The following is an 18100-nucleotide window of genomic DNA, read 5'->3' on the forward strand; positions in this document are numbered from 1 at the left end:
ATGAACATGTTCATTTGCTTATTCACAGCAATTTCATGTAAGCGTTATGCAGTTTTATTTGCTGGTTCTAAAAGCTGGGCTAATTATCGTCATCAAGCTGATATTTGCACATTTTATAAAAGTCTTCTTAATCGCGGTTTTAGCAAATCTGAAATCACATTAATGATGTATGATGATCTTGCAACAAGTACATATAATCCATTTAGTGGACAAATCTTTCATGAATTGTCTCATGTAAATGTTTATCCAGGTTCAGATGCAATTAATTATAGAGGGGACGATGTTACAGCAGATAATTTCTACAAAGTTTTAACATCACTTCCTTCCACAGCAGAAGATTATGTTTTTGTATTTTATGATAACCATGGTGGTCCAGATACTTTAGATGATCCAACTGGTGGAAAGATTAGAACCACTCCACTTAATGAAGCACTTAATCAAATGTATATCAAACGACTTTATAAATATTGTTTCTTTGGAATTGAAGCATGTTATTCAGGATCTTTAGCCGAAAAATTCACAGCACCAAACATGGCAATTATTACAGCTGCTAATGAAAAAGAATCTTCATATGCTGCGATTTATGATTCTAGTTTATCAGCAAGTTTGACTAATGAATTTACAAGATATTGGTTAGAAGAAATGGATAGAAATCCAACACAAACAATTAGTGATTTTTATTATAAGCTCAAAGAAAATATACATGGGTCACATGTTATGTATTATGGTAATGAAGATATGAAGAAAATTGCAATCGATAACTTTTTAGGTATACCAAAAACACAAAAAGCATCAATCAAATCATATTCTATAATTGATACTTTACCACAACGTGAAGCAACAGAAACATCATTAAGATGGATGGAAAAAGTTGATAAGATGCGGAAATTTGAAGGAACTTCATTAAGAAAGCAATTAGAAGAACAAACAATGAAATTAGACAGAACTCTTTCTAAAATCGTAAAGATAATTGACCCTGAAAATTATGAATGGATCATGAAAGATAGAGAATCACCTTTAACAGAAGAATTCCAGAAGGTGCTGGACGTGTTCTATGTGAAGTTTGGAAAAATGAACCCAGATGACTTAGGAAAAATGATGGTGCTGAAGGCACTTACCAAAAATCATTCTTCAGCTGAAATAATAAGAGTGATCAACCAAGTTCTATAAATTCTTTGCTAAATCAATTTTTATTTTTTAAGGGCTTTAGACCTTTGAGTGGCACTACATTACATACTATGTTAAGTTTCAGCATATAATTTATAAAATTTTATTGGATATATTGTGTTGCTAACAATGATTATGATATGTCAACCGAATGTCCAATTCTAGGAGAAATTTTAGTAAAAAATTATAAATATATTGATAAATGATAATAGAGGGTCATAATAGTAACATCAAATATCTCTATTAGAGAATAACTGCGATACAATACATGTATTGAAGATCCAGAAAATAAAGCACACTTTGATCACATTAAATGCAATAAACAAAGTAATAATTATATTTAATTTACGTTGTCGCACTTCATCAGAGAAAATTACAAAATTCATCTAAAAATGTTATCGCAACTATTTGGATAATGGTTTTCTTTATTCATTCTCATCATAAAGCTCAACAATAGGTAAGAATGCGCTTTGCGTCAGCCCACAGTCGTAGTCGCCGTGCTGTATGTAACCGTATCCGTTGTCTCCCCAGAAGTCGGACCACGAGTTTTGGATTTCCCACGCCCAGTCGTCGCCGAACTTCTTCCATCCTGTCAGCAGCACGACGTGATCAGTTTCTGCCTGCGCTGTACATTTTTCGTCGAAATATGGCTTATCGCCACCTTGATAAGCAGTGAATGTTGGCAAGCTTGCTAATATATAGACGCTCAATGGCCCCTTTTGATACACAGCAAGTTTCAGTTGCTCGTCGTCAAATTGTGGAACTTGATAACAGCCTTTGACATAGCCAATTTTAGTGTTGTAACTGTCCTTTGTCACTTTTTGGCATTTGCCAACGATACCGAGATATGGATACTCGTCCTCGGGTACAAGGATCGTCTTGTTTGCCGAGAGGAATGCGTAGGCTTCATCTGTGTTACCGCCTTCGCAGCCATAGTTATTATGGCCCCATGTGCAATCGTTGATTTGTGCAACTGAAATGGTGTGGTTGGATAGACCTCTAAGAGCTAGTTGGGAAGAAATGGCATTGGCTGCAGCTTGCGCCCAACAGGATCCACATGTGGCTTGATCACGTGGAAGATCAACAACTCCTGGAACATTACGCCATGAGAATTCACTGGGTACTGTGCCTGAAAGCTTGGGAAGAAGGGTGCAGTATGGAGAAAGAGAATTGCTGCGTGGTGGTAATGAAATGTCACGGGCAAATTTTCGTGGATTATGATGGGATGGACCACCACTTTCAATGTTGTGGCATGTGGTTGGAAGGAGGAAGGCTGATTCATCAGTAATTGGGCCGAAATCTTCAACATCAAAAATGTAATCTGTCGGATGTGAATGACGAATGGAGAGACCATGTTGGAAGAAACGAACAGGAAGGTTTGAATCAACGTCAAGATAAAACATGTAGTACCAATTTGCTACATTTTCGATGTTCGATTTCTTCCAGGTGTGACATTTCTTGCCAAGAAGAACATGAACACCTTCGTAAACCCATCCTTCATCCTTTGGATCAGGGAGGTATTGGTGCATTTCGTCTGAAGCAGGATCTTGAATTTCACTAAATAAACAAGAAACCTTATCAAATGGTGTTTCCTGAATTGTGTAGGATCTATTACCAAGAATATGAACAATGCGTTGTGCACCTCCATATTTGATTTCGCTTTGGCGTGCAGGTGTGTTAAAAGTATCTACGTGAATTTCAACAGGCTCTCTAATTTTTTGATATGGGATACTCCATGTACCACGAATACGATATTTTGGTGGCCATTGGGGAATAACTGGGTCACATAATGTGAGAGCCAAGAATGCTGAAAACATTTATCTTGAGCGGTTTTTTAGAACCGATGTATTACCACATCACATGTCGCATTGTTGCACAAATGTTTGTCGTTTTCCATTGCTATATCATTTTTTGGTTTCTTCTAATATGTTTTATATAATACAATCGATTTAGTTTCCTAATGTATTCTTTATTCCGTCTCATCTTCATTATATGAATTAGATTCCATATCTTCTCATTTTGTCGTTTTGGTCTTTCAATTATCGACGATACAAACGATGAGATCGATCAAACACAATTGTCAAGAACAAAACATTTTGTAACTGTTTTGCTATTTATTAGTCAATAATAACAAAAGCAAATGATAAAAAACTATTTATTAATTACCTAACAACTGATTTGCCATTTCGATACAGATCTTCATTTTTTCATTTTTTTTTTCTCCGTACATTATCATTTTATCGAGTGTTTCTGAGAACTCAATCGATTCAAATATGTCCACAACATTGTTATCCAAGTCAACTGGAAGTGATGATGATTCATGCATTGTATTCAATGATTGAAAAGCGACAAGAATATCACAAAATGCATCATTGAAATCTGTTTGCAGTGCTTCCACAAACATAGAAATTATATCATTTTCCACCAAAAACGCCGAAACTTTTGCATCATTTGCAAATGGTATTAAATGTGTTAACATCGAAATAAGAGGAACTTTATCATCATATGCTGTTTCTTTAAGAATTTTTTCGGTTGGCTTTGAAAAATACCTAAAGAAAAGATCGACACCTTTATTTCCAAGTTGTCCAATAATTAATGAAATAATATTAAATGAAGAAGCTAGAGAAATTTTTCTTTCATCATCTTCTATTGTTAAAACATTTATTAATAATGTAATTAAATTGTTTTGAAGAAGGTAATTAAGATAACCTTCATTCGAAAGGATGAAAAAAATTTCCATCGTGATCGAAAGCGGACGCGGCATAAAGTCGGCAGCTTTTTGAATGAGCTCTGCGAAAAAACCGTTTTCGACCAAAGCTGATGAGACAAAAGTAAGGCAATGTTCAAGACATGTTAATGATGTTGTTTGTACTATTGACCACTCAAAGAAATTTAACCTTGTAAGAACGTTTGAAATAAGGTTTATTGCTTCTGGAATCTTTTTATCTATAAAATATGAAAAAACATCTAAACAAGAAATTAAATAAATATCATCATTACTGTTTATAAGATTCATAACAAGATTTTGAACAAAACCTGCTGATGTTAAATCAAAAAGAATCTTTGGAAAAATGTTTCCTAGATCAGGAATATTTTGAAGTATTGAAACCTGATCTGAAAAATCTAATATTTTGAAATGGAAATTATTTTCTAATAAGAAATCTCGAGGTTCGATAAAATTTTTGAAAATCAAACATAAATTTCTTAATGCGTTTGATGAAATTTCTTTCACTGGTGAATTTTCTAACTGAAGTAAAGCTTGAATAACATCTTGGCTAGGACATGGTACCATACATATAGGGAAAAAATTGAAAACGTATTTTTCTAATGTTTGAATTATTTCATCTTTAGAACCATTCATTAATTCATATACTATATTCGTATTCTGGTCTTTGAACGGGTTAATTGATGGTAAAATTAATTTTTCTGACCTCCTCTCAAAGGTTTCCTTCATCACAACTTCGCAAATACAACCGATCGAACAAAGTCCTCAAATTTTAACGTTCGTTTTACGATTTTCTGAGTAATTTGATAAAATAAAAAGTCATGTTTAAGTAAAGGTTAAATTTAACAGCATTTTCCTTCTTCTTCTTGACCTTGAGTTTCGTCAAAGCGAATGTTAGTTTTTCTTTTGTTAAGAGTTTCTCCTTTTGTAAAATCTTGTCTTTTATCCTCAGAAATTAGTCTTCCCATGGCAAAGAATGGTGACTCAATTCCTTGACCAGTCTTTGCTGATGTCTCAAAGTATTGAAAGTGATTTGCTTGTGCATACTTTTCAGCTTCTTCTCTTGTGACAGCTCGAGAGGATGCCAAATCAGATTTGTTACCAACAAGAATCATATGAGTCATGTCGCCATTGGCTTGTTTTAGCTCGTTGACCCATTTGGAAGCAGTTTTAAATGATGAAGGATCAGTGATATCAAAAATAATAAGAGCTCCACGTGCATCTCTGTAAATAATAGGAGCTAAAGAGTGAAATGCTTCTTGTCCAGCAGTATCCCAAATGTCAAGTATGAAATGGTATCCAGATTGATTTATTTCCTTTTGGAAAAATGCTGGTTGTGTACTTGCAACTGTATTTTGTGTGAAAGACTTATGAACATAACGATGAGCAATTGATGTCTTTCCTGAGTGTGAGGATCCAAGCAAGATAACCTTGAAATGTTTCATGGCGTTGGTTCTTTTTTGGCAAAACCGTTTTATTACACAAAATTGAAATTGATTTGACTAGTTTATTAAAACCCTGCAACCAAACGTTCGGCATTTTTTGTTGTTAATTCCTCTCATGCTTGTTTGTTAAGCAATCTTTTTTCTTTTAAATGAAGAAAGGAAACTTAAATATCTCACTAAGTATTCTTTGTCATTATGATATCATTACACATGTTACTCATTTCAATTTATGTGTATAAAATTTAGGATTTCACATTCATGCTTGTTAGGATTACATGTGAGTTGTTTGGGTGAAATATTTTTTATTAGATAAATATTTGGATTTTTTTAAAATACTAAATATATATATGTATAGGTGATAGCTATCATTCGCTTTGTGGGGTGCGCTTAATAGACAGTAATCAATCAAAAATTGAATAAGTTTTTTCCAGATCATATTTCAATTTTTGAAAAGAAGGATCATTTTCAAGTTCTGGATTATATTCATAAAACTGCATGGGCTCTGTTTGGGAGATGAATTCTCGGGTTGGCTTTTTGAGTGGTTTTCTTGTTGAAGATAAGGGTGATATAAATGATAAATTTTCTAATCCTTGTTGTAGAGAAATAAGAAGCAGATCTGCTGTACCTGATTCAGGAATATCTGGTATTGGAATTTTTGGTGTTAATTCTGAAAAACAAATTAATGGAGATGGCATTGGTGTATAAATTCCTTTATTAGAGAAAAGTGTAAAATGTAGCGCATCTCTTTGGCAGAGTTCAAACGAAGGAAAATGTACTTCAATGAATTTTCCTTGGATAACAAATTCGTTTTCATCTTCCATTTGATTAAGTTATTAAACGGTCATTGGAGGAAACGAGTAAAAGAAAACATTTTAAAATTATTTATAACAAAAGAAAAATAAAATCGATTTTATTATTATTCGAAAGGGCGTTTTCAGTAGAACTTCAAATGTTTAAGAAAGTATTTGAACAGAAATTATTTCATTTTTTATGATCAAATAGGATCAAATTTTCTTGAAAATTTGTCTCAATTTCAGGAGAATCTTCAACGCCTTCTCAAAGGCGATGAATTGGCTGCTATTTCTTCTCTAATATGATATCACGAAATATCTTTTTTTTTTCTCGATGAGCCATTCATATTTATCGGTTTTCACTCTTTATGGCAAGTTATTTGAAGTGTTTTTTCCGTGGTCGATTACAGATCTTATGTATTGAATATACAAATATTTTGTCATTAAATAAGTTAAATATTCTATTTAAAGTTTATGTAGAGTTATTTTGTTCATCAAGAGGAAATTAAAAAATTTTTTATATACGGTGAGAAATCCCAATAACAAAAACTTATTTTTTCGAAAAAGTATTGAAAAAGTTGATTTTGATCGTACTTTAATTGAACATTCAAGAAGGCAAAAAGAAAGCGTGCTTGAAATAACCAAATATGTTTTTTATTAAACATAAGCATTTGTCAAACCATTGTATCCAATATAGAAATAGCTTCTTCTTCATCATTATTACAAAGAAGTAGAACTTGAGCTATCTCAAAGAAACTTAATAAATGACCATATTTCTTTTTGATTTCATCGCTAATTTTAATCTTTTCATTTGGTTCTTCATAATCATCATTATTTTTATCAATAAGAAGATTTGCAGCATTATTAATATTATATTGACTCTTTTCTAAAGCTTCTATACATTCTTCATTGGAAACACCAGAAACAAGAAACTTTAATTGTTCAATTTTTCTTTCTTTTAATTTAGACTCATCTGCAACATTTCCAGGAAGCTTAAATGCCATACCTGAATGTTGGGGCATATCCTTTAGTATTCTTTGATCAACAATGCTCATCAAAAATAAAAATGATTTTGAGTGGAGATCTCAAAACATGTTTTGACATTAGAATGCACAAAAATGTGTTTGTTTTCAATATTCAATTAAATGTCATAATATTATGAACTTTTTGAATCATTTTCCCGGTTTATTTTGTGCCAATTAAAAACTGCCAAAAAGTTACCTCTTTACCTCACGTTATAATCAATCAACGGATTTTTAGCAATTTGGTCTTTTTTTACTTATTGTAGTAACCTCCTTCTAAGAATATGTTATATCTTTTGTTTCAATAAATTTTCTTTGATAAAAAAATATCCATGTATATGTTTTTTATTAAAATCATTTGTTCCTTTTTATTAAAATTACAATTATTAGTACGACAATAACTACTACAATAGAACAAACCAATACCATACCCGAAATAAACCCTTTCACAAGTTCAGGTGCAACATAAGGTGTTGGCATTGGTACATTTTCTACTTCATCTTCATCTGTTTCTAGCACGTCATAAAAGTCATCAAAATACACAGTATAATTTAAAGCTGCTGTGTTAGCGAACACCATAGTTTTTTGTAGATTGAAATTTTCGTTTAATTCTTGAGAGACTTCTGTTTTATTACCATTAATTTCAGCGCCTAAAGTAATATTTTGTGTTCTATATTTCCCAAATCCAACATTCATATAAATTTTAAACCATTGATCCGGAATAAATTCGATAGTTTTTTGAGATGCTCCTGTTCCAATCAATAAATTTCCATTTGAAATTCGTATTGATGGGGAAGAAACAAAAGGAGAAGAATTATCACGAACTTGAATATATAAAACAGCTTCTTTAGGTGCATTAATCCAACAAGAAAATGTTTTATTCCCTGATAATGAAGGAACAGTATATGCGAAATATGGCGGAATAGATAATGATGAACTTGTTGATGAGTCTAAAGCAAGTGAATAAGTTCCTGAATAAGATTTTTTATTTGTTACATAAGTATATCCTTTAGTTCCTTCCAAGTTATAATATATTGGTTTATTAATTCTATCAAAGTTATCGATCAAAGAAAGTTGTGGCTTATATCCAAACATTTCATGAACTATATAATCATTAGCCTTTTGTATCCATTCATTATCTCCATAAACACCAGCATCTGTGTATTCAAATTTATTGAAACTTATTTTTTGGATTGATTCTTCATTTCGAAAATGAAAATCATAATTTTCAGGATTAACAAATAAAGGATTTATAACAAATGAATTTTTATCTCTATTATATTTGTTTTTATATGTTTCGAAACTTTGCTTATTAAAAGTTGCGTTTTTTATTAAAGGATTCCAATAAATATTATTATCCATTGTTACTTGATAACTTTCATCATAAAGTAACGAAGAAAATAATTCGTCTTTATCATAATATAATATATTTTTATTAGATATAAAAGAAAGATGATCTTCGATTCTTGATCCCATTAAAATATAACTTTTCGAAAATGCGAAAATATTATTTTGCACCGTATTATTATTCCCATAATGTTGATGAAAAGAACCATCAGAAGTATTATAAACAAGGTTATTTTCAAGTGTTACATGAGATGAGCCTTCATCAGTATATAATCCCCAACCACCGTAACTACTTGAATCAACATTATGTATCCAATTATTAGATAAATGTGTCCCTTCATCAATACCTAAATGATAAATTCCACCCATATCAGAAAGTAATTGAAACCCTAAATGATGAATATGATTATATAATAATAAGTTATGATGTGTTTGCGTTTTAGAATATCCCCAAACCCATCCAATTGATATACCTGTGTAATAAAGATTACTAATATCATTATGCGTAATGTTAACATATGAACCTTGTTGAAATAATATACCACAGCCTTGTTCGACCCATTGTCCTCCATATCGAATAATATTATTATCTATTTTCATATACGTACAATAATTCATTCGAATACCTGAAATACCAAAATATTCAAATAAACTATGAGTAATCGAACAATTATTACAATAATAAAAATAAATACAGTGCAGAGAATGATGTGAAATTTCAATATTTTCAAAATGAATATTAGAAGAACGATCAATATAAAGATATGAATATGTTATGCCTGAGCCTGATTGCGTAGGATTATATCCCGATGGCAGAGGTATAGTTAACCCGCAAAATTTGAATTTGATGTTTCGAAAAGTGACGTTTTCTGTATTTCGAATTGTGATCGGATTCGAATCTTGTATCAAAGGGATTGTGACTTTAAATTGTTGAAGCTTATCTCTATCATCACATTCACCATCATATGGGAAGTAATATAGGTAATGCGTGTTGTTATCAAGATACCACATTCCTTTCGATTTGATGGAATCTAAAAAGATAATAGAGTTTTCGAGAATGTACTTCGTGGTAGAAACTAAAATAGGAGCTGATGCTCTCGAAAAATTCGAAATTCCATAAGTTTTAACATATCCTTCATCCTGATTTAACTCATGGATATGTTCGATTTCAGTGTCCCACTTAACAAAAAAACGGATCACTAAATTATTAATATCTTCTGTGGTGAGTTGTGATATAATTTTAATGTCATCAGGATCAAGAAAATATGTATTTTCAAAATATTTTTTTTCTTCAATATACTCTTGAAAAACGCCTACAAGCGAGTGAGTTCGATAGAAAAATGGATGACGGGCTCTATGTCGTTCTTCATTATTGACCCAAATTGATTCAAAATAAAAATTATCTGAAACTTTTGACTTTACGAGATAGCTACGATCTGAATCCCTTTCCCAGTTACTAATCTCAATCCCTCCGGAAATTGTTGTTGGTGAATTTTGATCTGCAGAAGAAAAATAAATATTTGAATGTGATGAATTCATCTGAATTGGTTCCTCTAACTTATATTCCTTATCAACAAACATAACATTGATTAATGAATTATTCTCTCGGCGTATTTCAGTCACCCGATTCAAAAGTTTGTTAAATGTTTTAAAGGGGGTCATTACATTTTTACCATCATTGTTGTCACTTCCAGTATTACTAAGAAAAAATTGATACATAATGCATAGTAAAAAAATCATCTTTCATTGTGTTGTAACTTTTTTAATAGTTTATTTTGCAGAAAGAATCTGACGGTTTTTTCACAGTTGCAGCTATTCAAATTTCAAGCATTCAATCAAATGAACTGTCCCTTTTTCACATTTTTTTTACATAGAGCAATGCATAATAATACTTATGCAACTCAATTTAATGTTCTTCGAAAAAAATAAAAAAAAATCAGAATCTTAACAAATTGATTTCATGAAATTTCTTTTTTAATATTAGAAATAGCCATCTTTAATGTGACTTAAGGAAACCTTATTTATACAATCCCAGATCCAATATATTTGCTAAATTTAATACATGTACGTATTAAGGGTCGCGTCCGATTATTACAATTGTAAAATTCCTGTACGTTAAAGGGTTATCAATTTTCTGAAGTTTATTGCACGGGAATTTTTTATTTAGAGTCTATCTCATTATACATAGTGATTTAAAAAAATTGTAAAAATTTTTACATATCCTCATATAAAGAACTAATATATGGTATATATGAAATTCTTCATAATATTATACAACGCAAAAAAGAGCGGATATTTTATTAATTTTACACCATAATCACTAAAATCGTCTAATAAAAAAAATTCATTTATAGTTATAAAACTAATGTACATCGTATTAAATTAAAGAATAAATATGAATTTTATTAATTTTAAAATATAAATACATTTTTTTAAGTGCGTATCGAAATAACCAAAAAATTAGAAAATACTGAATAAAAATCATAGATATATCAAAATATTTAATGAAATTTAACCAACATTAAATATCTTAAAAAATCGATGTCATTACGTTTAAATATCATATATGAATTAATGTGAAAATTGTTTTATTTTTTATAATTTTTCCTTGGTGGTTAAAAAAATTCATTTTTTTCCTCTTATGTTTTTATACTAAAATATTTGTGTGAAATCAGAGTTAAACTTTTTATAAATAAATTCAAACGAAACCGATCATACGAACTTTCTTTTTTCATCCAATTATGTTTTCAAATTATGTTCGTGTTTTTGAAACTAATATTAACATGTTCGTTAACATAAGATTAATATTTGGTCTGACCTCTGAACAAATTTTTTGCATGTATATCTGTTATTTTAATATATTCTCATAATGCAATTCAAGTTGTTCAATTAAAAATGAAACATTTCATTAAATAATATTATTAATGTACGAATATCATCCTTACACACAGCCTAGGAATCTACACTTCACTAAAATGATGAAACAATTTTCAAATCTTTCAGATTCAAGTTTAAATTCAACAATCAAATATTATAGTAAAAAAATAAAGGCACACTTATCAAATTTGATGTAATCACGTTTTTTAAGTTAATATAAGCATAATGTTAAATCTAAATATATTATGAGTAAAATGGTGTTTCACTTTTATAAATTTCTTTTGCTAATGCTCAATGTTGGTTTAATCTCTTGGTGGCAAGTATGTGGTTATTTGAGATTTTTGGCCATTTTGATGCTTGTAAAATTGTATGATCTAATTATTTCAAACCTTAATATAATCCTAGTTTTCCTTTGGGTGTTAGCAATTCTTGTTTATGCAATGAAGTTTATTTCTCCATCATGGAATAAATTTACAAAATTCGGAAAATTAGAATCAAATCAAATTTATAAAAATATTCCATCAATTTCGAATAAACTAGGATGGATTTCTTTTTACAGCTTTTCTTGTATCATGTTTTTTGTTTCTTTTCTTGTTCGATATCCACCACAATATCCAAATTATTTGCTATTAATCCATTCATCTAGAAGATTATTGGAAAGTTTATTTATCACAAAATTCTCAAACAGGAGAATGCATGTTATCAATCTACTTGCAGGTCTTTGCTTTTACATTATTACACCAATTACATTATCTTATTGTGATGCACAAAACACATTCAAAGTTCCATTGCTTATCATATCGGTGATTCTCAACTTTATTCAGTTTCGTACACATGTAATTTTGTCAAATCTCAAAAAATATTCAATTCCTAATAATATTCTTTTTGCGAAAATAACATCACCACACTACACAACTGAAGTCTTATTATATGCTGTATATTTCTTGTCTGCGCCACATATTCTTACTTTAATGATGTTTTTCTTTGTTTGTCTTAATCTTATTCACCAATCAAAAATGACATACGATTGGTATGTAGATAAGTTTGGGAAAGAATTTGAATCACTTGGAAGGTATAAAATTCTTCCATTTTTATATTAAAAATTTCATTTTGTCGTTTTGTTGTTGAGATAGCGATAAAAAATTCAATAATCAAAAAATCGTTTTTAGCAGAAAAATAGTTATCGTTCTATAGAAATTATCATCAAGATCTTCTAGACCAAAATCATTTAATGTAGGGAGAAGTAAAGCATATTCAACACAACTTTTACATTACAAGAACAGCAAGAATTCTTCTGGCTTGCTATTTGTTGATCATTCCAAAGAAAACAACATGTATCTTATTTATTTTCTAATGAGGTTTAGCAAATAAAATTAGAATTTATTTATTTGATTAATAAAATAAAGAAAAAAAAAAATATTTTTTATTGCTTATTCGTGAATTTAGACAAAACTTAATTCAGGCCAAACACTATTGAACTGCACTGATTTATCTTGGACATTTGTCAATACAATTGCAGGGAACGACACAACTCTCGAATTTACCAAAATCGAAGCCAGCATCAAAAAGTAATGACACATTACCACGACCAAATTCGTGTGCATTCCTTGGCAGAAGCATCCGAAGTGAATGAAAAATGGAAATGATTTATAGTCGAAGTCCGGAAGTTGCCTTTTCGTGTATTGTCGGCGGTTGTTCAGCGCCTATGTTATTATGATGATCTTCTTGGATTTGAGCACGCTCAAATGGAATTGTCATCAAATTGGGCAAAAGTGATGGATCAATTAGACAAATTATTTTTCTAAAAATTGCCTCGAGGCATCTTTTCGGAATGTTAACAATAATAGAGAATATTAATGGAGTAACACCAATTATCGTTATGGGAAGGAAAACTACAACATAAGAGATCTTTTTGTATATGGATATATGTGCAAGAACAACTGTTGGCAAAACACCAAAAATGTCAACGAGACCTCGCCAAACTTTAAAGGGTGTGAGAATAAAAGTGAGAATAGCATCAAGTATCGTAATAACTTCAATGGCTATTATTGCATATGGTGTAGATTGAAAATGAACTGTAAAAACTAAAGCAGCAACATCTAAATGAATACTTAGATCAAAGAGGCTGCCAATAATCATTTTGGAAGTTGGCTTTTTTTCCGGAATATTGGTAAAATGTTGATATACTAAGTTAATGATAAATACTGCAACGAAAATTACATGGACAATTGATGTAACTTTGATAAAAGTCAAAACATCATTCTAACCATCAACTGGTGTTGAAATAATTGATGTAAAATCTGTCAAAAAAAGCCCAATAAACCAAATCGGACTTGATGATATTCGAACCATATGAAGTTGTAATTTATTGTACTAAAGTCGCGTTCAATGTGATAACGCGAACTTATAAAATGGACTCCGATAGGAGATAAATCAATTGATTTTGATCGTATTATCATCCGTCCGTTAATAGGAGCACTGTAGGATTGCTTTTCATGCATTATTTTTTTAGCACAAAATTGCGCTACCTAAGATTAAGTATCTTTACAATCCTACTTGTGTCTATATTTTTGCAATTATGGCTATTAACGGGACATAAGATTTTTTACAATTCTTTATCAGATAAAGAAGTTGATGAACTATTTGGCAAATGCAAAAAATTGGAGCCAAAGAAGCAAATAAATTCAAAACTTTTAATATTTTTTCCATTTCATTTTTTAGAACTTGAAAATGTTATCAAGAAGCTAAAACTTTGGCAACTGCCTCAATTTTCTCCTTGTAATCCAAGCAATCCCAATAAACGAGCTGATCTCATGTTTGTTTTAATTGATGATTTCAACATCACTGAATGCATTCCTCAAATAATGAATTCTCTTCAAAACACAACGTCATCAGCGAATGCCACTAATATATTACCATGTTTTAACAATGTATTTTTCAAAAATATTCAAGATTTCAATTTCACCTCTAGCTCAACTCTTACAGATCTTTTTTACCGCACCCTTCATCCTGGTGTTCTTGATTACACACATATGTTATTAATGCGTCCTAATGAAATACCAATACGAAATGAATGGATTCAACGCATTTACAAATTAACCAAAACTGAATACTTTTGGATCATTGGCTCCATGACCTTTGACAAATTAAATGATCATTTTGAGAGAAATTCATATTATATTCATTCTAATGCGTTATATCGAATTAATTCGTATTGTTTTAAAAATGTTTTTTGGAACGCGTTCAAGAAGAATATCCCGAAATGCGATTCGACATGGCAATGCATTTATACAGAACTGATTTCGAAAACTTTAGAGTCGCGCAACATACGAATCATTTGTTTCGATACTCGAAATTGTTTTTGATTTCGAAAGATCCGTTTTCAGAGATAAAGAATTTCAATATGGATAATTCACCGCAAACCTATTTCTATGTTGCCTCATCTATGTCAAATAACACAAGCAAATATCATATAAAACAGAAGTTGTTATCGGTACAATAATAATAAAAAATAGAAGATATCAGATTAGAATAAAAATGTTTTTAATAATTTTTTAGAAAATGTTTTTCATTATGTTTTCTATCATTATGAAGATTTGAATTAATTCAATAAAATTTTATGAATATTAATGAAAAATAATAAGTGTTTTAATAATATTATTAACAAGAAAAGTGACAATTGTACCAAGTCTAATAATTGTTGAAGAATAAAAACAAAATTAATATATCAATTTATGTTTTAAATAGAGCCATTGAAGAAAATCACATTTCAAAACGAATTATATATTCATAAATGTATTTTGTTATCAGATATTCATATAAAATATAGAGTATATATTCGGATTATAAAATTTATTTTTTTTTTATAAATACGGATATTTATAGTAAAGTAATACTCTAATATAAAAAGTATTTAATATTACAACATTTTGTTTCCTTTATTATTCTAAAATAAAAAATTAGAAAGAAACAATCACTAAAAAAAGAGGGAAAAATTAAAAATGGAGAAGGGAGAAGAAAAGAGAAATGAAAAAGAAAGGAAAAAAGAAAACTTTGTAATTAAAATAACAAATAAAAAAAAAACATGAGGTGAGCTGGTTGTTAAGATTTACTTATAAAATTTCCGACCGCAAGCGTCCTGAAATTTTATAAGTAAATCTTAACAACCCAGTGCCAACCGAATGTTTTTAATTTCAAGAAATTTTAATTTTTCTAATATAGTTGGTGCAAACTTTTTTTTAAATTTTAATAATATATAGATACTACTCTTCAAGTTTCCTTGAAGTGCCACTTTTTAGAAAGAAATAATTTTAAATTTCATAAGAAATTTTATTAAATGATTGATATTTTCCTTCGGAATCTTAATAATCTTCACTAAATCCAGTGCGAACCGAATGTTTTTAATTTCAAGAAATTTTAATTTTTCTAATATAGTTAGTGCAAACTTTTTTTAAATTTTAATAATATACAAGTATCCCCGAGGTACAATAGTACTTGAGGTTGTTTATAATAATTCAAGGAGAAATGAAAAGATAATAAAAAAATACATATATGAAAGCTATTTATAAAAAACTTGGTATAATTGAATAAATAATTAATTAAAATAGATTATAAGCAAAGCTAATAATATATCTTATTTTAAATTTGATTTTTGCCGAATACAAAAATCGATTCCCAGGTTAAAAAAAGAAAATTCATCTTCAATTAATTCATATACTTTAAGAACCAAGGGGTTTATAGTCAAATTTGAATAGTAGGACGAATAAAAATCACACAATTATCTTATATCGTTTCCGATTACGAAATCATCCATGAGGGGATATTGATTTATTCTAGGAGAATATGTAAAATTGATCATTATACATGAACTACAAATAATTCCTGTTGCCATATATAAATTACCGATTCTAATATATTTGAAATCTGAATTAAAGACATGAATTAAAAAAAAATTAATTTTACAAAATTTGAAATGAATAGCATAAAATAAGGTTTATAAAGTTAGCTCAAAAAACGGTGGTATTGAAGCAAATTCGGAGAAATAGAGATATTAACATCATTACATAGAATGTCAAATAAGTTGAAAAATGTAATATATCTAAAATTTAAAAGCACATATATATTATGAGATAAAAGGAATGATAAATGTATCTCAAGTCAATATTTTGAAGATAATACGCAAATTAAATTTGTATAGATATTCACTCGATGAAATTGAGCATTACGCTAAAACACAAATTTGAAAAAAAAAATAAAATACATCAAATAAATTCAATGATCAAGAATCGTTTACATCAGAAAAAAATGTATCGTTCGTACGAATATATTTCGTAAATATGTACTAACACAGAAACTATTCCATTGTTTATAAATTATTAAATAGGTTAAATAAGTACATCATCAAGATGTTACGCAAAGTATCATATCATTCATATTTTCATTGAATACATAAATTCAAGAATATCAAGATTTCATATAATTATTTGGAATAGATAACAAATCACGATTCTATGATAAAATTTTGATATTTTTATTTCTTAACGAACCAAGGATCATTTAATTTGGCTGTTGACAAATTACAATGATAGAAACAAACAACGTATCTTTTCGAATATAGGGTAAAATTTTGATAATAATTACCATCATTCAAATTCGCTCCTATCGTCACTTATCGTTGCCCTTATCGTTTGATATAAACCATGCAAAAGTCGATTTTTGTCACTTTTTGGAATGAAAAAATAAATTTATTGTGCTAATCAAGATATAATTCTTAGTTTTTTTTATTAATCATAGATGTAACTATGTATATATATTATATATTCATGATATCAAGATCGTAGGATGATCGCTATATACGATGGGTGAAAATCGCAAGTATTAAACTCGAGTTATAATAGTATTAATAGAAACGGTTATTCTATTTTTCTACATTCAAATCATAAAAATTTGATTCAAAATATAAAATATAAATAACTTGAAAATTATTGATTGATTCAATGTAGGATATATATATTTGATATAACTTTCATTTAGAGCAAAAAAAAACATAAATTTTCTAATAAAATTAACTATAAAATTATGCTGATAAAGAAGAAGCAATTATGCTTCCAACAATAACAAAAAATTGAATATTATACGCATCGTAAAGTATTGTAACAATGAAGCTTCATACTTCTAAAATGCAATTCTTCATATTAAACACAATTAAATGAATGTTATCATGATGAAAAAAGGACAAATCTGAATGCATTGGCCATCCTCTGAACAAAATACATGACTTATTAAGAATCACAAATCGCATGATCAGATCATACAATGAAAAATAAATTTTGATTTTTTTATATATTTAAAATTTATAATATTATTTTGACATTTCTATTGAGTTATATTAAAAAATATTCTGATATTTTCGAGATATTTTTATTGTATGTTCGAATATTTTCAATATATATCTGATCGGACTATTTACACTATAAAGTGTAAATCCGTACTGAATTCACTTGAATCCACTTTTGAATGATATCATAGAATATGTTATATAAGATGATATAAAAACCTCGCATATGAAAAATCTCTTCGATGAAACGACTTTTTGAATACTCTGGTTCCAGCAACTGTTGAATAACAAAATTATTACAAAAACCTCAGCGATTTCATTCAAACCATATCTCAGAATTTGAAATCAATGTTTATACAACAATTCAATCAATAGCGTACAAATTTATA

The 18100-nt window shown here is 29.1% G+C and overlaps 5 protein-coding genes across 5 annotated transcripts; 1 reads left to right on the top strand and 4 right to left on the bottom strand.

Moving 5' to 3' along the window:
• GO595_001742 (Clan CD, family C13, asparaginyl endopeptidase-like cysteine peptidase) lies at positions 1-1170 on the top strand (the record flags this gene model as incomplete). The annotated part of the gene is made up of 1 exon (XM_067914574.1): positions 1-1170. The coding sequence occupies one exon, from the start codon at positions 1-3 to the stop codon at positions 1168-1170; it is 1170 nt and encodes a 389-aa protein (XP_067777991.1).
• Positions 1171-1592: 422 nt separating this feature from the next.
• GO595_001743 (Clan CA, family C1, cathepsin L-like cysteine peptidase) lies at positions 1593-2984 on the bottom strand (the record flags this gene model as incomplete). The annotated part of the gene is made up of 1 exon (XM_067914575.1): positions 1593-2984. The coding sequence occupies one exon, from the start codon at positions 2982-2984 to the stop codon at positions 1593-1595; it is 1392 nt and encodes a 463-aa protein (XP_067777992.1).
• Positions 2985-4734: 1750 nt separating this feature from the next.
• On the bottom strand, positions 4735-5337 carry GO595_001744 (small GTP-binding protein; the record flags this gene model as incomplete). The annotated part of the gene is made up of 1 exon (XM_067914576.1): positions 4735-5337. The coding sequence occupies one exon, from the start codon at positions 5335-5337 to the stop codon at positions 4735-4737; it is 603 nt and encodes a 200-aa protein (XP_067777993.1).
• A 1465-nt stretch (positions 5338-6802) lies between these two features.
• GO595_001745 (uncharacterized protein) lies at positions 6803-7183 on the bottom strand (the record flags this gene model as incomplete). The annotated part of the gene is made up of 1 exon (XM_067914577.1): positions 6803-7183. The coding sequence occupies one exon, from the start codon at positions 7181-7183 to the stop codon at positions 6803-6805; it is 381 nt and encodes a 126-aa protein (XP_067777994.1).
• A 5838-nt stretch (positions 7184-13021) lies between these two features.
• Positions 13022-13513, bottom strand: GO595_001746 (uncharacterized protein; the record flags this gene model as incomplete). Its single annotated transcript, XM_067914578.1, has 1 exon — positions 13022-13513. One exon carries the CDS (start codon positions 13511-13513, stop codon positions 13022-13024), a length of 492 nt encoding a protein of 163 aa, XP_067777995.1.
• Positions 13514-18100: the final 4587 nt, after the last annotated feature.

The sequence above is a fragment of the Histomonas meleagridis genome, assembly GCF_020186115.1.
Source record: "Histomonas meleagridis strain 2922-C6/04-10x chromosome Unknown contig_15, whole genome shotgun sequence".
NCBI classification, from domain to species: domain Eukaryota; phylum Parabasalia; order Tritrichomonadida; family Dientamoebidae; genus Histomonas; species Histomonas meleagridis.